Source organism: Amblyomma americanum, chromosome 11 (genome assembly GCF_052857255.1).
Source record: "Amblyomma americanum isolate KBUSLIRL-KWMA chromosome 11, ASM5285725v1, whole genome shotgun sequence".
NCBI classification, from domain to species: Eukaryota; Metazoa; Arthropoda; class Arachnida; order Ixodida; family Ixodidae; genus Amblyomma; species Amblyomma americanum.
This window is the reverse complement of record NC_135507.1, coordinates 17,878,775-17,903,445: the sequence shown is the minus strand read 5'-3', so window position 1 is coordinate 17,903,445 and position 24,671 is coordinate 17,878,775. Positions and strand designations below refer to the sequence as shown.

The following is a 24,671-nucleotide window of genomic DNA, read 5'->3' as shown; positions in this document are numbered from 1 at the left end:
TGCGGTCAAAGAGCGCCAAACACAAGGCTACTGGTCAACTGAGGTCAATTGATCACTCTAGTAACGTTAAGCACAAACGCCAAGCCACTAAATTATCGGCTTGGAGTGCTTGGCATGCTCCGTAAACCTTATCATAACCACGCGCCGAAGCGAGCCGCAACGCGCTTTGTTTTGATACAGCTAAAGGAGAGGACGAAGGCGAGGAACCCTGCGATTCAAACATGGCGCTGCGGCTGAGCGGCCGGTTGGCGAAAAATTTCCAGCGCCTCCTTCCTACGAGGTGAGAGCACAGCTGCTTTGCGCTGCAGGCGATTTTCAGCGGGACGTCTGTGGGTGGAAATATTAACCAAATGCTTCGGGTCAATATGACCGCTTTACACCCTAAACACGGATACGTCATATGGGAGAAAAAGGGAGTAAGCCGTTCTCTAGCGCACACCCTTTTAAAGGGAGTGCGTTAGAGGACAGCTTACCATCTTTTTACAATTTGCTGTTTAGACTGTACGAGCTTCCGGCTTCTTTTTTCCACGAACACGAACTCTTGCGTAGGTACTGCACGAATATTGGGTCTTACGGTAGTGATAAAAAGTGTCTTAGGGTACTGATAAATGGGCGTACCGTCGGCGACAAAAACTATCTGCAGCGATCCTGAGAAAGTCGGAAAATTTGATCGCTAGCTTTGAGAGTTATATCATGCTAGTTGTCGGCAACGTAATAATGAAGCCTATGCGATATGTCTTGCCTGTGACCATGACTGAGCGGTGAACCGATGTGTTCTTGCGCCATCTGTCTTGCCTTATGAAATATTTAACGGTCTGTACTTACCGCCTGAGAGATTTCATAGTAGTTGTAGCGGTGCGTTACATTCCTAAATTGAATTCGTTATACAACAAGGAGGTTTAAAGTCCGGGAACTTCGGGAAGAGATCTGGACATATTCCCGTTTTACGGGCCAGTTGGAGTCCCTTCCGCTTTCGATGGCAAAAGCATGCGTAACCCCCAGAATTATACGGCACCATAGACTGGTTAATTGCTACGCTCTCGAGAAGTAAGCCTAGCGTTCTCTATTTTCTTTTTTCAGCCATTACTTTCGCCTCAAGTCGTCGCTTCCCAGCGACTGGAGTGGCGCTGCAGGCAAGGTGAGGGCCGGTGCATTTGATGGACCCACGAAAACATTTGCGTTCCGTTGACACGTTGAGTACTTGTTCACGCTATCAGGGCTGAATACTCGGTTTTAAAAGTAGATTCTTACTGATCAGATGGCGCCAGCTACACCAGTGATGGAGTGAAGGTAGAAGTGGATGGATTTAGGTGTGTTAGTGGGGACTAGTAATTATACATCTAACATGCAGATGAGTGTTTTTCGCATGTGTATACGTGTACGGCCTGAAACCTCTTTCTGGAGTGGGTCTGCCGTGAAGCCTCTTTCATAGCTGTGGGAGAATTACGTCGCAGTGATGGATGTGCTGCTAGTCTGTTCGTCCCCCCCCCCCCCCTCCCCTTTCGTTCTTTCACCAGCGCGCTTACTCCAAGGAAATGCAGCATATCGGCTTAAAATGTTCAGGACGGCATACACGGACTATACTAACATGCAGGCTTTGACCCTCTTACCCGGGTTCGAACCCGACCGCGGCGGCCGCGTTTCGATGGAGGCGAGACGCAAATGCGCCCGTGTGCTGCGCGATGGTAGTGCACGTTAAAAATCTCCAGGTGGTCGAAATTATCCCGGAGCTCTCTGCTACGGCACCTCTTTCTTCCTTTCTTCTCCCAGTCCCTCCATTATCCCTTCTCTTCCGGCGCGGTTCAGGTGTCCAACGATATATGATACAGATACTGCGCCATTTCCTTTCATCAAAAACCAATTATTATTCAATCTTTCCTCCACTACGGCACTTCTTTCTCTCTTCCTTCATTCCCACCTTCCTCCCTTCTCATGGCACGGTTGAGGTGTCCACCAAAAATCACATGAGTCACCAAGTCTGTCATTTCCTCAAAGCTAACTTTCTGAAATATTAACAGTGCTCTTGGTAATATCCATAAAATGAAAATAAGTAACAGAACTTTTATTTACAAGAAAACGCAACCAGCGGGGGGCTATTTCGCAATTTAAAGAGTATATCGATCGGAATAAGGATAAAGCGCATAATGAGGTGCAAACCTCAGTTTAATCTGCGACTGCACGTGGTGTTTCCGTCCACAAGACGAAGGAAACAATAGTGTGTGTCGATTTTATGAGTATCGGTTTTAGAAATAAAACAAAGGAGCGTGTGTATCACTGCTCTTTTTCATTGCGCCCTTCGTATGTATGATCATGACTGGTGACTGGCATGTAAATAGTGACCCATTTTTTGTTGCACTTGGGTGATGTGTACTCTGTCTTGCGCTCGTTACCACTCATTCTAATGTCAATGCCAGTGCAATTGTCATTGTCAATAACTTTTTCTAACCACTACTGATGTTAAAATCATTTTTTTGCACACAAGAAATGCTTACTAACAGCTGCGGTGCTCCTTAATCCGAAATTTGAGCGCAGATTGATTTTGCGATATACTGTGGCAGAAAATTTCAGATGCCACTTGAGACTGCGTAGGCGAAATCATTAATGTGTCATCGTGAGCGTTCGGCCTCGACGCAGGTTCCGCACTGGGAAATGAAACAAGGACACCCCCTCCGAACGCTGATTCCACAAACGCTGAATCCACAAATGTCCAAGTTAAACAGTCGGACACTCGGTTCGAATACCTGTCGCGAGCTAGCCTCCAACCTGGCTAAGAGACGTATGCTATATGCAACGAAATATCCCGACACCATGTGCAACGGTGTACGACGAACGGTTGCGTCGCAATTTTGGTAGGAATGTTTGTTTTCGAGGAAGGGAAATGCGCGGTAACAGTCTCGCATCTCGAGGGACACCTCAACCGCGCCTTAACGGAAGAGGTGAGTCTGGGAACGCACACAATTGAAGGTGCATATGTCGTATGTTCGAATCCCTGTCGCAGGATTGCCTCAAACTTGGCTAGCACATGTAAGCTACAGTTAAAACTCGATCTAACGAAGCCCGACCCGCCGCGGTGGCTCAGTGGTTAGGGCGCTCGGCTACTGATCCGGAGTTCCCGGGTTCGAACCCGACCGCGGCGGCTGCGTTTTTATGGAGGAAAAACGCTAAGACGCCCGTGTGCTGTGCGATGTCAGTGCATGTTTAAGATCCCCAGGTGGTCAAGATTATTCCGGAGCCCTCCACTACGGCACCTCTCTCTTCATTTCTTCTTTCACTCCCTCCTTTATCCCTTCCCTTACGACGCGGTTCAGGTGTCCAGCGATATATGAGACAGATACTGCGCCATTTCCTTTCCCACAAAACCAGTTGTTATTATTATTATTAACGAAGCCCGATTTTACGAAGTTCCTATCTAACAAACAAATTCTGATTCCCCGGCAAGTGCCCATAGGGTTCAATGTTTCTCATAGGCCTAACCCGAAATAACGAAACAAACGACCACTAAACCCGAATTAATGAAGTTTTTTTGGGAATAACTGAGTAAAACACGATCTTTCGCAACTTGTTGGCAGCGCGCTAATAGGAAAATTTAGGCGGCCAAGACACGGCCCTGATTTTGTTTTGATGGGGCTGCAAGCTGCGCCGCTGCACGTAACAAAGGACTCTGCAGTCGGCGTCGCTTCCCACCTTGACTTCGAATCCCTTTTACCAGATGACGCTTTCACGCACAAGCGATTCGGGCTGCTTTTTTGGATTTTTCATAAGCTCAGGCGCGGGCTGCCTTCAAATACGACGGCGCGGTATAGCTTTTTGGGTCCTGCTATGTTAACATTCCAGATTTCGAATGGCGGAAAATGCCTTCCTCGGCCATATTAAGATATTTAGCCTTGCAAATCACTATTTAACTTTTGCGTACCACGATGCTATTTTCTGTCATTCATTGCTGCTGTTATAGTGCACTCATATCGCTCCTTGCTGCGCTTTGTAATAATAATAATAATTGGTTTTTGAGGAAAGGTAATGGCGGTGTATCTGTCTCATATATCGCTGGACACCTCAACCGCGCCGTAAGGGAAGGGATAAAGGAGGGAGTGAAAGAAGAAAGGGAGAAGAAGTGCCGTAGTGGAGGGCTCCGGAATAATTTCGACCACCTGGGGATCTTTAACGTGCACTGGCATCGCACAGCACACGGGCGCCTTAGCGTTTTTCCTCCATAAAAACGCAGCCGCCGCGGTCGGGTTCGAACCCGGGAACTCCGCTTGTACGTTTGCTATTTTATGTTTCTTTACTAACAATGTTATTACTGAGGGAATTGTATATTCATGTGACACAAACAACTTCACTTTGCATTAGGAGGTCCCCTGTCGTTTTTTTTTTAACCATGGGACCTTGCAGTTATTTTACTCATATTCTTAGTGACCAAATAACTTAATTGGCGTTAGAGATAAGAGGCTAATGACATATACATATCTTATTTGTTCCGCTCTCAGTAAACTATTGTTACACCAATAGCTGTGTCAGGGGGGCTAACCGGAGCTTGCAGCGTGCGGTATCATGAAGTAATGGTAGCAGCATCAGTAGTGGTTGTCGTTAGTAGCACATCGTTCTTAATTACCAGGAGACGAGGCACATGTACTGGTACAGCTATTAGCATCCAGTGTGCTATAGTTACTCTGAAGCCAACGACGCGAACAGTTAAGCGCACCACAGAAATATAAAAAGCACAGAACGCGGTACCAGCGGTAGTACTGTCACCTCTACTACTCACGGCAGGAGGTGGAAAAAGCACTGGCAGTTTTGTATTGTTCCCAAGGAGACCGCTGATGTAATTGAAACGCAAATGCATGCAGGGTGGGGGCGCTGGTGGCAGCATTCGCGAGGCCGGGGGAAGTTTCGCCAAGATGGAACTGGCCCGCGAGGAGCAGTACTTCCGCAAGCTGGTGAGTGCTCGTCGACAAGCGCGCGCGCACGCACACGCACGCGCACGCGCACACGCGCGCGCACACACACACACACACACACACACACACACACACACACACACACACACACGCGCACACACACACACACACACACACACACACACACACACACACGCACGCACGCACGCACGCACGCACGCACGCACGCACGCACGCACGCACGCACACACGCACGCACGCACGCACGCACGCACACACACACACACACACACACACACACACACACACACACACACACACACACACACACACACACACACACACACACACACACACACACACACACACACACACACACACACACACACACACACACACACACACACACACACACACACACACACACACACACACACACACACACACACACACACACACACACACACACACACACACACACACACACACACACACACACACACACACACACACACACACACACACACACACACACACACACACACACACACACACACACACACACACACACACACACACACACACACACACACACACACACACACACACACACACACACACACACACACACACACACACACACACACACACACACACACACACACACACACACACACACACACACATGAAACAAAGAGAGAGAGAGAGAGCTAAATGCTGTGGCATTTTGTTTATACCGAGAAAACACACCTTGAAAAAGTGTTGTCCATATGAGACACTTTTTCTTTCTAGACGGAGATATGTTGACGCGACAGCGTTCTTGTGTACTGGTTGTTTCAGGTGACATCACTTATATGACGCAAGAAGCAGGTCAAGCACACGAAGCCGGCTCACTAAACCTACTACGTGCTAAACTTTTTTTCCCAAATTGCCCACAGGGAAAGCAAGTCTCATGCGTTGCTTTCTGAGTGCCCGTATTTTGAAAAATATTACGACGTTTCTCGACGGGCTCTCGCGACGCTTTTGATGACATTTACGCTACGAAAAGCGAGTTTCACGCAAAATTCAGTTAAGCGTTCCAGCAGAGGACCGAGCTTGGCTTCCATAGTTCGCGCGGTATACGATGGCCAGGAATTTACACAGATCCACTCAGGCGGCTGAGAGAGACAACTAGCACAACACCGTAAATTTACGCTGAAAGAAACAAAAAAAGAGAGAAACGACCAAGGCAAGGATTCTCAGGCCACGTAACGCTCCGTGAGACGTCAGCCACTTCGTACCAAGAGTAGCATTTCAAGTTGAGAAAGATTTAAACTTCTCTCGAGCTGAAAAAAAAAAAAATCTCTCAGGAGCCCGAACTCTTTGCGAAAGTGACATTTGATGGTTGGTTTCGTCCAATATACGATGTCGGATAGTGCTTCTTTATTATTTGTTTTCGGCGTCGTTTAGGATAGGTTAATATACGCAATCACCTGCCGCTGCTGGGGCCTGACACACTCGTGTAAACTTAGTGGCGCCATCTGTTGAGGCGGAGAATCCTGTCTAGGTACTCCCTGACTCGCTTTGTGGACTGCCGGGTTTTAACAATTCTTTGAAACGACTGGCGACGGTGCAGGGGAGGACTTCGGCTTAATTTTCACCGCCACGTTTCTTTAACATGCGCAGACATCGCGCAGCAAATGGGCGTTTTTGTATTTCGCCTGCGTCGAAATACGGTGATCCCTTATGATGATCTTGCAACCTTGGAATCATCAGTCGAACGCCGAAGCCACTGGGCCACCGGGCGGGTCGCCCATTTTGTGACGCGCACGTTTCCTTCCCGCATCCAAAACATCTCGCTAGGAGAACACTGAATGCTGTCATTCCCCCCCCCCCCCCCCCCCACGCACGCACACACACAAGCACACAGAAAAACATAAGCAAATGTGCAGATCGAGTCCGGGTCGTCGAGTAATGTAGGCAGAGGTGAGGCTGGAGTTAGGGTTAGTAGAGCCTGAAGCTTGTCAAGTGTGAGAGAAAAAATTCACAGGGACACCTACATTGTTTTGTATTGGCGATGCGACAGCATTAGAATACTTAGGTGTCCTCGCCGGAAAAGGCGCCACTTCCTGTCTAGCGACATCACTTTCCTCAAGCCAGTCAGCGATATTGTGACCAACGACACATTTTTTCCCCGATGAAGCTTCTAATGCTATCGCGTTAAAGTAAAAACGAGAGTAGCTATGCCATAGAAGGGAGCAAAAGAGCGCCTTTTTATTCTTACGCACCCAAGTCTGCTCAACGTCCTGTGATGAGCCTCCAGTGGCCCGTAAATGTACATGCTAGAGCGTTCAATCATGTGCGGCAATAGAGGGTCAGCAAGCACCAGTGTTAGGAGGGAGCTGGCGTTAATCTTCGCGGCGAAGCTTTGCCGGGACAGAAGAGCAAGCAGCAACATTCGCAGAAAGTGAGTATCTGACAGCCACGCCGCCGCGAGAAGCCGAACATGCCTCTGCCGCGGTGGCTCAGTGATTAGGGAGCTCGACTACTGATCCGGAGTTCCTGGATTCGAACCCGAGCGCGGCGGATGCGTTTTTATGGAGGAAAAACGCTAAGGCGCCCATGTGCTGTGCGATGTCAGTGCACGTTAAAGATCCCCAGGTGGTCGAAATTATTCCGGAACCCTCCACTACGGCACCTCCTTCTTCCTCCCTTCTTTCACTCCCTTCCTTATCCCTTCCCTTACGGCGCGGTTCAGGTGTCCAACGATATATGAGACAGATACTGCGCCATTTCCTTTCCCCAAAAACCAATTATTATTATTGTTATTGCCAGTGAGGCTCACGGTCGGAATTACATCCCTCTTCTGATCTTGCTGATCCGGAGAAGGAGCAAGGGAGTCATTCGGTGAAGCTTGAGGAATCTCTGCAGATGCAGGCTCTTGTGGAGGCGCTTTCTATACACAGTTGCGGAGCACATCTCTCTCTCCTGTCCCGCAGCTCTACGACCCCCTCTTTACCATAGCCCACCTCATCCCCAATGGCGAGTGTGATTGGCGTTGACGGCCCTCGCCGACCAGCTGGCTATGGACCTTCTGGCGGAAGAGTATACCTACAGAGGTCGTCGTTTTACTTTTAAAGAACTCTTTTCTGTATCTCTGCCGAGAGCTTCGGGGGTTTTACTATGCGGGGTTACTGCAAATTCCAGTCACATCGACAGGAATATGTATCTGCGCAGTTGACAGAAAGGCGGCATGAGCTTCGCGCCACGGCCATTTATTTTCCTGTTTTAACGTTGAGGGAAGAGCTAGAAATTAGCGTCTCTTCAGGAGAGGCGTTGGTATAGGTTCTCACTTCTGGCCAATCGCTCTGATGCGCTCGTTTCGAACTGTATGCAATGAGTGTATGTAGACGCTGCACGATTCGGCACCGCAGATCTTTATGTGCTGTGCTATCTCGTACCTGAAAATCGACTGAACTGTGAACGTCTTATCCGACAACACTGCCGTTTTCCCTTTAAAAAATTCATTGGGCACTCTCTAGACTGTAGATACCATTTTATCGATAAAATCTATAAACTTTCTGTGGACATTTCATAGACTCGTCTATAGACATTCTATCGACAATCTATCGATTTATGACCGCACACTTCAGTAGACTTTTGTCTGTAGACACTCTGTAGACTATGAAAAAAAATATCTATAGGAAGACAAAAGGGCCCTTATAAGGTCTATAGAAAGTCTATAAACCATTTTTATAAGGGTTAATTGTTTCTTTCGCAGCAAAAAGACCAGATCAAGATGCTGCACGACCACATGGAAGGGGAAATCAGGGAGCGCGAGATGATCATCCGGGAACTGGAGAAACAGATAGCGGATAAGAGGAAGATCATCGATGACCTCAAGCAGCATAAGTGATATGTCCCTGCCGCGAATGGGATTGAACCGTTCCTGAAAGAAAATCTGAGCCTTGGTCACCTCGACGCTTTGACCGTCTCAACTGCATCATCTCCTTGGCCGGCTACCTCTGGCGATGAAGAGGCTCGAAAATTGTGGAGTGATTTATCGATGCGGCTGTTAGATAAACGATTTTATATGACCACCTATGAAGCTTAGCTTTTCTGCAAGTGCCCTATGTACTGACAAAAGACTCCGTTTTGGTCACTAAGGGCGTGCTCAGTGGACCTTCCGTGTAACATCGCCCCAGCAATCGATATTGTCGGTGACATCGTCCTGACAAGCATACCCAGCAATTCTGGACAAAAACATTTTTCGCCGCGAAAGGGTTTATGAGTGCAATTTTTTAATATATTGTAAGATTTCACTATAAGAAAGAAACAATATATCCGTAGATGTCCCTTAAGCACGTTCGCATTTTGTTTTGCTATTAAATTTTTTCATATGGTCAAAAAACGTCCCCCATTGGTTTTCTATGCAGCCTTAACCGCTCGATGCGACCGATGGAAAATTTTTAAAAGAAAGATCTTGCTACGCATCGGAACAATGGACCATTGCCTTCAACATTTGAAAATTGGAATATTCAACATTTTTGTCCAAGAATGCTGTACGTGGCGCCGAGACGATAGGTCGATAGGAGACGATAACTCGGACCTTTATTAGCGATTTTGAGAGTGAAGTGTAGCAGTGAATAAAAAAATATGTGTTCGTATTAAACACCGATGCATTTTAGGCGCTTGTTAATTGGTGGCATCAGGGTAAGGTTTGGTTTGGTTTATAAGGGTTTAACGTCTCAAAGTGACTCAGGCTATCAGGAATGCCGTAATGAAGGGCTCCGGAAATTTCGACCAGCTGGGGTTTTTTAACGTGAACTGACATCGCACAGTGCACCGGCCTCTACAATTTCGCCTACATCGAAACCCAGGGTAAGGAAAATAAGCCTGGGTACGTGTATAAATAAGGCGAGCTGTTAATTTTTCTTCCTACATCTTTCGCTTCTTTCAGTCTAAACATAATCTCTGTGTGCGCATGACTCAGTGCTTGCCTCTTAATATTCGGACGACTTTGTATACAAATATTGTGTTTTCCGCCAAGACTGTAGCATTTTTTAATGACTTTGCATGGATATCTGAAGCTGCATGCATTAGAAAGAGGACAGTAGCGACACGACTGCCTGTGACTTGACACCCGAAATAGCACCGAGAAGCAGGGCGGATTTATGGTCACCCTTGGAAATCGTGCTAGATCGTCAAAATGTAGAGTTTAAGCAATAGACACAATAATAACCGCAAACCGAACGTTTTATTTTGACGTCTGTTCGGCTATAAAGACGACAATTGAGTTCTGCCTCAATTTTAGTGCATCTGTAAGATTGTCTTGCATGTCCCAGCAAGTATACGGCCACAAACAGCTGCTTTCTTCCGCCAGTGGTGCAAGCGTTTGGACCACGCGAGCTTTCCATGAGTCCCTAAAGGCACACCTCCATTCACTTCAAAACGGTAACTGTGGAGTGTTTTTCGGTGTAGATGCCACGAATTTTATTCTAGCGGTGGGAGATTTTTAAAGGCACTTTTTCCAGCAATAAATGCGTCTTTCGCTGCCGAACAAATATCAACATAGTCAGAAAGGGCTGTAAATTTGATTTTTACCGAGAAAAAAACTGTATGGAACTGTCCGATCAAGAGGCCAGCAAAGAAATGGGCCGTTGGTCTCCATAACCGCGCAGCTCAGTCTTCTACGACGGAATATAGAGGGTGTAGTGCTCTGGTAGCGGAAATGCGTCGCCGCTGGTGGGAACTAAATCGAAAAAGGCGTGTTCTTGGGAGAGAAGTCATTCCAAGCTTTCACTTGAATGTAACATCTCTCAGTTCCATTACTTAAAAGTACTGCAATCCAGGAGGCACCTCTCCTATTGACCGCAGCAGTGGCCTAGTGATTGAGCATCCGCCTCGCATGCGAGAGGGTACCCACCGACGATACAATGGATACAAGCTTTCCCTGGCCTGGTGCTTGGCTTATTCAGGGTGAAATGCTTGGAAATTGGGTCTTTGACCCCATTTTGAGCAAACGAAAATACCTTGTGCCATGGCGCTCTTCGGCCTCAGATGCCCTTGCGCCATAAAAATCCACTGTCATCATCATAATCATCATCATCATCATCATAACCTCTCCTACTGAAAATTTCTTACGTATAGATAAAGTGTTAATGCAATAGTTATCCTTATCACCTTCTGTCACGGGCTGCTCCTCTTAGGAGCGAAAGGGGAAACTGGCGAATGACATTCCATTAGACTGGAAGGATTATTTCTAGGTCCCTGCCCTGGTCTACGTGGCCGTGAGGAAGGCCATGACCACTCCGCTAGAAGTGGAAACAAAGATGTCCACTGCTTGAAAGAGGTTCTGCGTGTTCCTATAGTGCCGCGCACGCGGACTATAAAAGGTGTGTTCTGGCTGGATGGAGCGTATAGCTTCGTCAAGCTACAAGCGTGCGTAACTTGTTCGTGCTCTGAAGATGCAGATGGCGCTCGCGCTTTGCAAGGTACCTCGCCAGGGGTTCCGAACAGAGCGGGAACAAGGATGCTGAGCCTGATACTATGCACGAGTGCTCCGTAGCGTGCCGTCTCGGGTTTCGAGCTCGCCACATACAAGAACCGAGACCGGTTACCAAAACTGCCCGTTCCCGCCCGTTGCGAGAACGTGCCACGTGAGACGTAATTACGCTGCTGCGTATGTTTCGGGGATAGAGAGAGTTACTGGTTACTGAATCACAACAATGCTACGTGCAAAATTGAATATGGAAATTGTTTTCTTTGAGGAAAGGATATGGCGTAGTATCTGTCTCACATATCGGCGGACACTTGAACCACGCAGTAAGGGAAGGGATAAAGGAGGGATTGAAAGATGAAAGGAAGAAAGAGATGCCGTAGTGGAGGGCTCCGGAGTAATTTCGACCACCTGGGGATCTTTAACGTGCACTGACATCGCACAGCACACGGGCGCCTTAGCGTTTCGCCCCCATCGAAACGCAGCCGCCGCTGTCGCGTTCGTGGTTCTCACTCCGGAGAACTGGAGAGAACAAAGTAGCTACAGATATTTTGAGAGGAATTATCCGGGCCATCAGGTGCATGACGCAGAAAATTAGCAGCGCACTAGAAAGAACAAAGCCATATTCCATCATGTGTCATGTACCAACTGGTCCAGCTAATTTCTGTCTTGAATTTGATTTGGTCTACATCAGGCTCACCTTTGCTTCTGTAGCGCTGGCGTCTGTTTTCTTATGTACTTAGTCCCGTCTAGTGCGCTGCTGGTTTGTTGTGTACTTTTGTTGCGCTTTCTGTGGTATGTGTAGCAGCTGCTTCTGTGTCTCCATTTCATGTATACAAATTGGCATAGGATGCAGTTCCAGACTCACTGATAGACTGACACTGAAACTGTGTAGTTCCACGGTACCCAGTGCCACTTCGAGAAAGAATTTAAGCTCATTCTCTGGCGCACGTGGACCAAGTATAGCTCTTGCATTCCAATATTGGCAGTGGCTTAGCTCGGCTATGCCAGGATATACGTAGAGAAAGTTAAGGCGTAGCTTGGTTAGCATTGGTTAATCTTGATTGCAAGTCCAGGTTAGTCTGGTTGCCTGGCTAGTTATCATGTGGTTCGTCACGCGGTTGGTCATGTGACCAGTAACGTGGTTGGTCACGTGATGCGGTGCGAGCACGGTGGAAATGCGAGCACGGAGACACCGCGAGTTCGTGGCCAATGTAGCTTTCGCTACAAAAACGAGTTCGACGCGCTACTTTCAGGCTTCAGAGCACTGTAACGCGTCGGCTGCACTGGGCCGGCGTGCTTGTTGAAGCGTCAAGAAACGCCTAGCGTTCGGGGCTCATGGCAGCGCCGAGTTAAGTTCACAAGAGTTGCGGTTTCCCCCAGCTTGCGGCTAGTCTCTCAAACCGGTTTTTGCAAGCTGACAGCAAGCTCATTTCTTCTGTGTCTTCACAGGATCTTGGGTTTCTAAGGTCGCTATCGCTGCCGATCGCATTTACAGCGTACTCCAGACAGCCTCGGAATGTTTAACCGAATAAATAAAGGCTCGAAGCGCTACAATAGAACAGAAATTTTATTTTTCACTATTATACCCAAGTCGAGAAATCATTGCACTTCAGCTTAGTTGTTTCGAAACGAATTTAGAGGCTGTTCAAAATACAAAGGTAAGGTGCAGGGGAGAGGTATTCCATCGCACTTAATCGGTGGCCTCACCAAGGCACTGGTTGCAGCAGGAGGCAGTACAGAATATTGAAGCCGCCGATTACCACAAGACTCACGTTTAAGGGACCGTCTCAAACAGACACGGTGGCACTCCTTTTCGTAGTGTCACTGGTATCTGCAGCTACCCTAGCGTCCGTAACATGGTGTTCTCCGCAGTTTCCTAAGTACTTCCCTTTGGGACGCACAGAGCAGGCCGTTTGAACACGAATCAGCGGCTTCCCTTGGATCCTGGCCGCAGCAGAAGGTAGAACACAACAAGCAAGCCGGCAGCCGCCATCAGCCACACGACGGATGGCTCGCTGCTGCACCCTCTTTGCTGCACCGCTTGCACCTCGTCTTGGACGGCGACTCGGCGTCCTACGATGCGAGCAGCAACGGCTCCGGCAGCGGCAGCGGCCGCGACCGCAGTGGACGCCTTCGCCACGTCTTCGATTTCTTCTTGTCCCGCCGCCGGCGCCGACAAAGCTCTCTTCGCCCTCTCTGCGTCATCATTTCTTCGTTGTCTGGCCGCTACCGGAACAGGAGTCGGTGCCTTTTCTACGTCATCCACTTTTTCGCGGCTAGAGGCAGCTGTGGACTCTTTCTCCGCGGCCGCGCTCGACGCGCCTTCGGTCGACTTTGTCTTGTATTTGAGTCTGAATTTCCAGGTGGTCTCGGCTTCGTCCAATTCGCTTCCTTCGGGAGTGGCCAGCGTTGGTGTAGCTCGCGAAGTCTCCACCCTGTCGGCCATTACTCCAGGCTGCTGTCGCCACACTGTCTGAGAAAACCTGGAGCGGAAGAGACTTGAGGCTAGACTGGCAAACGTAAGACGAATGGTGAGCTACGCCGTCGTGTCTTCACCGGACGATGTTGTTGCCTGTCGCGCCGGCGGATGTGTTCAGTCCTTCTTCATCTTCTTCTGCTACGAACTGTGGCACACGCTTGCGATATGGGTTTTGATGCACGTCACTGCTACATCCGACTAAGCTATACTATGCGCCTAATGTAATGGCCATTACCCAAGTGCGGTTTACGGTGACGTGAACACTTCGGTGACCCTGCCCTTTTCTTTTAAAATCGCTCAGAACAACGACGGAGACACATTTTTATTTCCAATGAACCACTCGACACTTGGTTTTGTCACCGAATCGTCTCAGTATTTGACTGGAGAGCCAGAATACCGAGAACCCGGAAACATTAAGGAAACCTTCACATCCAAGGCTTGTACTACGCGAAGGCTGGATCATTGTCCCTGATAGCTCAACGGTAGCTAGTACTGGGATACATGCCTATTAAATAGCTCGCCTTCTGCATGGAAGCAGTAATGAGCCAACTGAAAAGCCCCAGAAAGGTTTGTTAGCTTTTGATGCTCAGATGTGTCCTTTCTTAAGCTGGCGCTACCGTACTGGGCGGTTGAGCTTAATATGCCTTGTGTCGAAGCCATGGCCGCTGCAGTTGCTGCCTATGAAAGAAAAGTGGAGACAACAAAGCAAGGGTAAAATATTGGGAGCAAAAGGGAAAGTCACATTTATAGCTAAACAAAAGAACGCAATAGATTCAGCGAAGCCTGCAAGAAGATCCGGAATGGTGATTGGATGAGGCAAGCACGTTTCGGTGGCGGCACAAGCAGGTCCAAAAGAAGACATTTGGAATCGGCCCACACGGCCTTACCGCAAATATTGAACACCCTGATTGGGACCATTGTAGCAACAGGCACAGAGTAATTATGACTAATGTTCATGCCATGTTGTGAGTTTACTGTCCACATCCGTAACTTCACGATGAATTCTCTCTTCTGGGCAGTGGACATTGTAGCATTTCGGAACTGGAAACTCTCGCCTTCATTTGCTGGTCACTCAAGCGTTATCAAAGACGTGCCCAGGACGTGTGAGGCGAGGATCGGTCTATGGTCACGTGGTCCAAATATAACCAATAGCGGCCACTCTCAGCGGAGAAGATGCGGTATAGCTATCGCTGTCACTACTTCACTTTAGGGATGAGGTGTGGGGCTAAACGCTCTTAGACCTCTTTCCCACCCTTCGGAAAGAAGCGTGAGTGACAGAGGTACAGTATGCGTCATATTTACAGGGAACATAGCCTCCCGTAGGCGCTTGCCGTCGCCCATACTTGCCGGATCTCGGCGGGAGCGCTTTCGAAGCCACGCATTGCCGTGTTCCCTTTTTTGTGCGAGCATACTTTAACCCGCCGTGATTGTGCAGAGTATGGTCAAGTTTATTTACATTCTCGGGTCCTACATTCAAATCATTTTTTCGGTGGGCGAGCGTGAAGTATTCGGTTACGAAGCACCAAATAGACGACGTCGATGGCGACTGTTTAATATATGGATAAATCTTCCTCTACAAGCACCATTGTCAAACATCTACTTTACGTTCCATTGTTTGCGGCCCGATACGAGTCTGTATACAGTAGCTGGATAGTCTTCTGCCGCATTTCTTCACCCAGCCTCTTGCATCTGAGACTCCTCGTTTGTTGCCGTTCGCTCCACCCTACAGCGACAACGCACGACCCCGCGAAAACACGCCCACGTAGACGTTTTCTGCACGCATAAATCTCCGGGATACGGTCTACGGCAGGGAGACAAGAGAACAACTCGCCGACGGTTCTCTTGCGCAAAAGAAGTCACGACGGCGTTCCGCGCATACGCCGCCCATACCGCAAGCTCCCGTAATTCACCCCGCGCACTCCCTCCTGTTCCCTAGCATCTGCTTCCATTCAGGGAAGCTATAAACACTTATATAGGCTTCCGCACTCGACAGCGGCGGCACGTTTCTTAGCCGGCTCCTTATGAACGCCAGAAAGGTAGCAACACACATTTGTTAAGCGAGAACAGCTTGCGTCCCAGCGCGTCACATTTCCCGGCCGAATGTGTGTGCACGCTTGTGTGTGTTTGTGTGTGCGTAGAGCCGCAGTTGGTGCTTGCCTTCTTACGGCTGCATGACGGCTCGTCGGGCAGAGAGGCGGCACGGGGCGGAAAGGAGCAGCGATTAACTCCGTGGCCCACGTGACACAGCAGCGACACCGAGGCGGACTGCGGGGGTTAAAGAGATACGAAGGAAAAAGCAAACGGCTAAATGGCAAAGAACAAAGGCGAAGGTGGTGCCACGGGTGCGGCGGTTTGCTTACAGTACAGTATCCGCAGTCAGGCCTCGAGGTTGATAAGAGCTACCAGGAGCAAAAATAACTAGGGCGGTTGGTTGCACTGTGCGTGACTGGAAATAAGCGTCGTTCAGGTCACTGAAGATATGATGGGTGCAATAATAGCCTACGGTTCTGTGCTCATTGCGAGCATCTTGCTGGTACTCGTCCAGCACTGTGACACGGCGTCTGGTAAGTGCATACAAGTCTTCATCAGACTCAGGGTGCTCATTATTTCATGCCCTGTTCGCTTGCAGTGCTTTCTGCCCTGCTTTTGTACATTGTAAATGATAGCAGCCAATGCTTATTCAGACAAGGTCCAAGACCTTGCTGGTTGAATAAGGTCTTGTGATCTGAACTAGCAAGATGTGCTCAGACGGCTGATGTCCTAAGACCCGATGAACTATAGCCTATCAAAAAGAAAAATCTGTGAGCGTCACCCAGTCATTTATAAAATCACTTTTACAAGCAAAATTCTTTACGTGATGGCAACAAAGAAAAAGTTTTCTTAGTTGTTGGAGTGTGTTTAGGGGGATAACATACAAAAAACACTTAGAACCTTCACCAACACTACAAAATCGGACTTCGTAAATTATGAGCCTTCAATTTTTTTTTTGACAGTTCTATGGAACAAGTTGTTGATGCACGACGAGTACAGCGCTTACTGGTACACGTGACATCAATCTACCTTTTGTTGTTTTGTCATTTGTCTATCTACCACCAGCCTCTGTGTTCGTTTTGTACACCCGTCCGCAGAACAAGGTATTCGGCCAGGGAAAATTTTAATCTTGTCCGTCACAAAGTGTGTGAAGAGAAGTGAATTTATAGGCGAATGAATCGGTATAAGGACTTCTTTACCACTTAAAACTGATTAGAAATTTTATGCTCACTAGCTACAGACATTTTTTTAAAGCCCATCAATGTTTAACATAATTTCTATTCAATGTATTCTTAACGGCTGACATTTATGTTCCTGTTTCGTTTGCATATAATGATTGACTACTTTCATTGGCTATCGATTTAAACGTATTTGCCTACAAACTTAGACGAATAACACTTCATTAAATATTAATTATTGGACCGCAGTGGTGGCCTAGTGGCTTGAGGATTCGCCTCACAAGCAGGAGGTACGGGGTTCGATCCCAGGTGTTACCTGGTGCAGACCGGGGGTCAATAGGTGCAGGATTTCTCCTGGCCTGGTGCTCGGCTTCTTTGGGGTGAAATGCTTAGAAAGCGGGACTTTGACCCCCGCCTTGAGTAAACACAGAACACCTTCTGCCACGGCGCTCTTTGCGACAGATGCCCTTGCGCCACAAAAATTAATCGTCTTCAAGTGTTACTTCTTGAACTCTGGAAGTATTTCTCTGAGCGCAGCCATGTCGCCTCGAATAAGGGTTGAAAAGCTACTTTGATAAATCTTCGTGAATAAAAGGAGAAAGATCCTAGTCGAAGAATCACAGCGTCGCTCGAAGGAAAAAAAAATGTGAGAGGGTGAATTGGTTTTTGGGAAAGGAAATGGTGCAGTATCTGTCTCACATATCGGCGGACACCTGAACCGCGCCGTAAGGGAAGGAATAAAGGAGGGAGTGAAATAAGAAAGGAAGAAAGAGGTGCCGTAGTGGAGGGCTCCGGAATAATTTCGACCTCCTGGCGATCTTTAACGTGCACTGACATCGTACAGCGCATGGGCGCCTTAGCGTATCGCCTCCATCGAAACACAGCTTCCGCGGTCGGGTTCGAACCCGGAAACTCCGGATCAGTAGCCGAGCGCGCTAACCACTGAGCCACCGTGGCGGGTGAGAAATAAAATTAAAATTGGTTTTTGGGAAAAGGAAATGGCGCAGTACCCGTCTCACATATCGGCGGACACCTGAACTGCGCCGTAAGGGAAGAGATAAAGGTGGGAGCGAAAGAAGAAAGGAAGAAAGGTGCCGTAGTGGAGGGCTCCGCAATAATTTCGACCACCGGGGCCTTTAACGAGCACTGACATCGCACACCACACAAGCGCCTTTTGCGTTTCGTCTCCATCGAAACGCGGCCGCCGCGGTCGGTTTCGAACCCAGGTACTCCGGCTCAGTAGACGAGCTGTGGTGTATCGGGCAAGTAGACGTGGCTTGGCGTCTGTAACGCTGAGTACGTTCCGCACACTGGATAAGCAGCGCGCCCACCCTGCCACCCTGTCAGGTGGCAGTTAGCCACCGCGGCGTAAAGATGGTAGAAGTAGTGGTTTATTCAAATAATAATAAAAATGAAGCATCAGATTTTTGCTAGCCCTGGCATCTGGCATCGATACTGAAGTACCAGAGCTGCGGCAGCGGAATAAAAGAATAGCAGGCAGAATGGAGAAATGAAATGGAAGAGGTGAGGGGACAGGAACAGGGGATAGGGGGAGAGGTAATATACACAAACTATGTACACAATAAGAAATGTGTACAGGTTGACTGACTGAATTTGCTGCGAGGAAGTAGGAAAAAGAAAGAGCACGGACCCGCCGCGGTGGTTCAGTGGTTAGGGCGCTCGACTACTGATCCGGAGTTCCCGGGTTCGAACCCGACCGCGGCGGCTGCGTTTTTATGGAGGAAAAACGCTAAGGCGCCCGTGTGCTGTGCGATGTCAGTGCACGTTAAAGATCCCCAGGTGGTCGAAATTATTCCGGAGCCCTCCACTACGGCACCTCTTCTTTCCTTTCTTCTTTCACTCCCTCCTTTATCCCTTCCCTTGCGGCGCGGTTCAGGTGTCCAGCGATATATGAGACAGATACTGCGCCATTTCCTTTCCCTAAAAACCAATTATTATTATTATGCCTACTGGCTCAAGCCGAGCCACGCTCGCTGCCGCGTGCTGAAAGTGGGAGACTTAAATGATAGGAGGGAAAGGTAGATAGAAAAGGCGCCGCGCGCTAATAGGCCCATAGGCTTCGGGCCAATCCCGGAGGCAGTGCAATACCGGGCCGACTCGTGCCAGAGTACGTCTAGCACTCCGCCATATTCCAAAAATAAGCCTAATGTTCCAAAAATATGTTATGTGTGTACAGGTTGCGAGCGTGGTTATAGTTCATGATGAAGCAACGTAAGGATCCCCAGGTGGTCGAAATTATCCGAGACCTCCACCACGGCACCTCTTTCTTCCTTTCTTTCACTCCCTCCTTTATCCCTTCCCTTACGGCGCGGATCGAGTGTCCACGGAGATATGTGAGACAGATACTGCGCCATTTCCTTTCCTCAAAATGGTTTTTTTATATAAAACTAGCGGTTGGTCGAAACCGTGTCACTTCGAAAGGCAGAAAAATATGAAATATTGACCAGTAATAATCAGTACGAACTTATACTTACAACTCCACCAACTACAAAGGAATAGAATATAGTTAGAATAGAATTTTAATCGGATTAGAATAGAATCGGAAAACTAGAATGAAATTTGAAATGAACTGCAAGGCTTTCGCTTTATTCCCAAGCTCCTCAAGTGCCCCCCGTAATTTTTTTCGAACTTCCTGAATCCCGGCTTACGGTTTATTCCAACTCCCGTTTGGTCCCGTCAACAAACAGCCAGTGTATTGAAACACTCGAACTGCGTATATTTCGAACAAATTTTCGCTACTGTTCTAGTTCGAAATATCGAATGTCGACTGTAGGAAGTTGTTGTCGCCAAATCTGGAGTATGCGCGATCTGTTTGAAGTGCACTTCAGTTGTATTTTATCAACTGATTACCGACGCTACAAAACAAATTCCAGCCTTTTTGTCACGCGACAGCAACATCCCGTCATTGAAGCATCACAATAGACGACCTTGACCTATTAACTTCGGAAGCAGGTGTTAGCTCTTGTGCTTTACCCTTTTTGATAAGCTCTATGCTAGCTATTACCTTGGATCCAATTGTGCGGAGATAATCACTTCCGCGTAATATATATTTGCTCACCTTGATGAAGATAAGCAAAACTGACCCTCCATTTACGCGCACTGCCGCAATCAGGGTTTAATTTGTTCATCTCGCGATAAGCGAATGGAATTTCCTTCCAGTTTCAGTTGCTCCCATTGGTATTACCGAAAAGCTCATCTCGGTCCTCATATGCAGTCCAAGACAATAAATTAAAAATAAATGAAAATTGGTTTTGGGGGAAAGGAAATGGCGCAGAATCTGTGTCATATATCGTTGGACACCTGAACCGTGCTGTAAGGGAAGGGATAAAGGAGGGAGTGAAAGAAGAAAGGAAGAAAGAGGTGCCGTAGTGGAGGGCTCCGGAATAATTTCGACCACCTGGGGATCTTTAACGTGCACTGACATCGAACAGCACACGAGCGCCTTAGCGTTTTTCCTCCGTAAAAACGCAGCCGCCGCGGACGGGTTCGAACCCGGGAACTCCGGATCAGTTGTCGAGCGCCCTAACCACTTAGCCACCGCGGCGGGTAAATTGAAATGTTTTTTTTTTTCAGTAATGCTTTTCAGTGTCGTAATTTCTTTGTATTTAAAAAATGCATACAGTGAATTACATGTTGTCGTTCCGGAATAATTTAAGCAATTTAAATTAAAATTTAAATTCAAGTTAAGTGAAAAAAAGGTGGAGAAAGGAGAAATCACACGCACAGGGAAATGAAATGTTTATAGCTGTTTGCATTGGTATATAGGTGAATTCCATCAAAAAGTCATCTTGGTATCTGTGAAAAAAAAGGAAACAGTGCCCGCGAATAAGATCGCAGAAGCGTATCTTGATGGGCCAGTTGGTGCATGATTACGGAATAAAAGACGAGCGAAAAGCACGCGTTCACTAGAGGAAGGAGTAGACAGGACGACGCGAATAAGATTTTCTCAACCCTTTCTCAACGTAATTAGGCTAGCAGGAGGCCCTCCTGTTACGCATGTAAGCAAGAGAGCTTTTCTCCTTGCTCTGATACCTGACTGCTATGCGTCCACCAACGCGGCATGAAGCTGCGTTGGAGGACGTAGCCGTCAGAATTCATTAGGACATGAAGCCCTTCTGAGTTCGGTGGTAGGACCGAACGTAGAAGGTTGGCTGTGTATTGCTGCGGCATGTAGGTTAAATTATGCGTTGTGTATCGTATATTTTAGTAGCTCTTAGCCGGCCTACAGTGGCTGTGTCCGAATTTCTTTGTACATCTTTCAAGCGCATTACGCGTTCTCGTAATCCTACTGTCTTCGGTTTTCTGCTGTATCTGTATGTAGGGAGAGCTGGTAGCAGCCCAAAAATAGCCACAAGACCTCAAAGTCATCCTGTCGCGATTAACAGCCACAACACTTAACTGCCGCTGGGGCCCAGTAGCATCGTTACATGCCGAAGGTGTTGCGTTCGAATCGCAGAGTTCGGCTTCTGCAACTGAACTGTACTGACGGAGTTGCACCTTTATAGAAGGCTAATTATGAAAAAAATATTTGAAATATAAAAATAACTCATCACTCGAAGCCTTAAGTCTGTTATGAAGCGACTAGTCAATATATTCTGTACTTCAGAGCCAGTAAACAAGTGGAAAAAAATATTCGAAATATAAAAATAACTCATCACTCGAAGCCTGAAGTCTGTTGTGAAGCGACTAGTCAATATATTCTATACTTCAGAGCCAGTAAACAAGTGCTGAAAATTCAGTCTAACTACGATACAGGCGGCGGAAAAAAACTCCATTTCCTGAAGAGGCCTTCATACTTAATCGAAACACTCCCTGCATACTCTGCGGGCTGCAGGAAAGCTTTTTCAGCTTGCGGCGCTCCGCAGTTGGTTTTCTTGAGGAGCAAGTTTATTTCACGTGTCAAACAATGTTGGACAAAAATTTTGAATATTGCAAAACTCTAAGGTACTTGTATGGAAATACTGAAGGTAATGGTCCATTCTTCCGATACGTAGCAAAATCTTTCTTTTATAGTGCTTCCGTCGCTCGCATCGAGGAGTTAAGACTGCTATATAAAACCAACAGGGAACGCTTTTGACGATAGTAGAAACGTTAATAGCGAAAAAAATTTATTCCGCCGACGGGAGATCCGCGGATGTAATGATTGTTATAGTGAACTCTTACAATAAAATAAAAAAATTGTATTCATAAACTTATTACCGTTCAAAAACGCCTTTGTCCAGAATTGTTGGGCATGATTGCGCATACGAAGCGGAAGCAATTCAAGAATGGTGAGCTACTTTATGACGTAACAGTTCGGGAGACCTATACACTAGCCAAAGAGAAATTGTATAAATTTTTTTCTCTCGTGGCATGGAACGTACTTAATTGGGAAACAGAAAAAGTTTCACTGAGCACAGAAGAGGCGACCACCAACAACAGAAAGGGCTGATTTCCACGATGACTTAATATCTCTCACCTCAGGTGACCATTTCTTCCTTGACGTGGATCTGGGTAGACTTCATGCTGGGCGATTAATAATATTCCTTGTTTATTCACTAAGGTGTTCTTTTTATAGTCTCCATTAAGCTTCGTAGATGGGCTGAGCCTGTCGAACTTGTTGGAATCGGCTTTATTAGACAGTTTCAAACCCACGTGACCGCAAACTGCGAAGTACATAGACAGGCACAGTCTTGAGAAAATAATGTGAAGAGCCGGCACTGCTGAAGTGCAGGACCACGCGATCCCACACACACACAAACGCAAAGCGATTGAGCGGTCCGATCAAGCCACAGTTCCCCCGTTCGATTTTTTGCAGGTGCCATTGCGGACAAGAGGTGCGTCGTCGCGGGTGAGACGTTCAGAGAGGCGAAGGCTGGCTGCACCGAGACAACCTGCGATGAGCCAAGCCCCAAGACCCGCTGCGGCAGCGGAACAGTCCGCGGATGCTTCTGCCGCGAGGGACTGCATCGCAACCGGCAGAAGGCCTGCGTGCTGCCCACGGAATGCCCATAAAACGACAGCAAAGCGATAAGAAATATATACATATATTCAGAGTGCTCCACGACTACGTGGTCGCTAATTCTGTTTGCTCCTCTACACTCTGAACACAAAGGAGTAACGATGGCGTAAGCCGTCCTTTGGTGCGCTCCCTCATATATATGGGAGTGTGCTAGGGAGTACCTTACTGCCTTTTTACTCATTTCGTGTTTACAGTGTAGGAGCATCGTATGAAGGAGTAGATTTATTCTGTGTGTCGAGTGCGCGTCAATGAGCCCGTAAACAAAAGAAGCAGCAACTTTTGAAGAATGGAGCTCTCCTCTGCCCTCGTTTTTCGAACTAGGCACTTTTCTGACGGTGCCGCTTCTCTCTGTCCAGAACTTTCCCAGTCCAGGTGTCACTACCGCTGACACAGGAAATCGAGCGCGCGCACACGCATGCATGCACGCAAACATGCAGACAAATACAAACGAGAAAGACGTCTTTAGGATTGTGGTGGAGGAGGACAGAAGAGGAGAAACGACATGACGCTACTTTACATTTTTTTTTCAGCGACTTTGGAGGCCCCTATACAGCCCCTACACATTCGGGGTTCTGAAGGCCTTGCAAATGCACTGGCCCTGCCCAAAACGTTTGATCAATCCTGCCTCTAACGAAATAGAGGTTTCCTCAGTTTGTAGTGCGACTGGCATAGTATTGTGGTGGGGCGAATGTTTCATGTTTTGCGAAAGCGGCAGATATGTTCTTTGTAGCCATGCGGAGCACAACCCCATGTAGACGACATTGTTCTTTTTTCCGTTCTTGAATACTGCGTCGCAAAAAAAGCTGCGCAACGATATGAGAGGCTACTTCACATGTTTTTTTGGTGGTCAGCGGTTCTCACCACAGGTTTTGCTGTCTAGTTCCAATGCCACTTATATACGGCGTGCTTGTCACATAACATTCTTGAACAGGCAATGCTCTCTAAACCCCCCCCCCCCCCCCCCCATGTACAATGTTGCCTGGTAATAATAGTGACTATTATGGATGCATGAGGTTGACGCTGTTGATGAATAATGGCGGGTCATATTACAGGGATTTGATCCGCCGCAGCGATGCTTTCAATATCAGCTGCAGAGTATGAAGTATCTACCACAGATAACGGTATCCCTAAAGTGCTCTTACACCGCTTGTGTAAACATACCGAAATGCTCACGCGATGGAGCTGGAGGCGGCCATAAATTCTCGTGTCTTGTTGCCAATGCTCATGGCATTCATGGCATTCATTGCCGCCAATAGGCTTACTAACAGTACTAACAGTCACGTAGCCGTGAAGTAAAATGCAGGCACCAAATGTTTCATGTGAAGAGCTTCACTCAGTGAGTCCACAGGAGCAGTCTTGAAAAGTACCATCACAGTTTCATCTATATAAAGAGCTTGTATAGAAAAAAATGTTCCCGCAGGGTCAATGGCAGTGGACAAAACGATGTTTTGTAAGGCTGTTTATAGGAGTAAGGACGATACGCGTACACACGAGACCTTTTGCTATGGACCTAGAATATGGCAATCAGTCTCGAGTGCTTACGGCGCATATCTTATTGTCTTTGGCGGGTCACAATCAGGGA

General features: G+C 47.6%; 2 protein-coding genes across 2 annotated transcripts; both read left to right on the top strand.

Annotated features, from left to right (window-relative positions):
* Positions 1–117: 117 nt before the first annotated feature.
* On the top strand, positions 118–8,977 carry LOC144111004 (uncharacterized). The gene is made up of 4 exons (XM_077644088.1): positions 118–280; positions 1,081–1,138; positions 4,848–4,937; positions 8,659–8,977. Exons 1-4 carry the CDS (start codon positions 222–224, stop codon positions 8,791–8,793), a joined length of 342 nt encoding a protein of 113 aa, XP_077500214.1. The 5' UTR covers positions 118–221; the 3' UTR covers positions 8,794–8,977.
* Positions 8,978–16,157: 7,180 nt separating this feature from the next.
* LOC144110163 (venom peptide SjAPI-2-like) lies at positions 16,158–23,165 on the top strand. Its single transcript, XM_077643002.1, has 2 exons — positions 16,158–16,422; positions 22,886–23,165. Exons 1-2 carry the CDS (start codon positions 16,338–16,340, stop codon positions 23,080–23,082), a joined length of 282 nt encoding a protein of 93 aa, XP_077499128.1. The 5' UTR covers positions 16,158–16,337; the 3' UTR covers positions 23,083–23,165.
* The last annotated feature ends 1,506 nt before the right edge of the window (positions 23,166–24,671 follow it).

Excerpts from the sequence above, each read along its gene's own strand:
- LOC144111004 (XM_077644088.1), top strand. The coding sequence starts at position 222 with ATGGCGCTGCGGCTGAGCGGCCGGTTGGCGAAAAATTTCCAGCGCCTC. Across the intron at positions 281-1,080 it reads CAGCGCCTCCTTCCTACGAG|CCATTACTTTCGCCTCAAGT; the intron begins GTGAGAGCACAG and ends TTCTTTTTTCAG. Across the intron at positions 4,938-8,658 it reads AGCAGTACTTCCGCAAGCTG|CAAAAAGACCAGATCAAGAT; the intron begins GTGAGTGCTCGT and ends TTTCTTTCGCAG.
- LOC144110163 (XM_077643002.1), top strand. The coding sequence starts at position 16,338 with ATGATGGGTGCAATAATAGCCTACGGTTCTGTGCTCATTGCGAGCATC. Across the intron at positions 16,423-22,885 it reads GCACTGTGACACGGCGTCTG|GTGCCATTGCGGACAAGAGG; the intron begins GTAAGTGCATAC and ends GATTTTTTGCAG.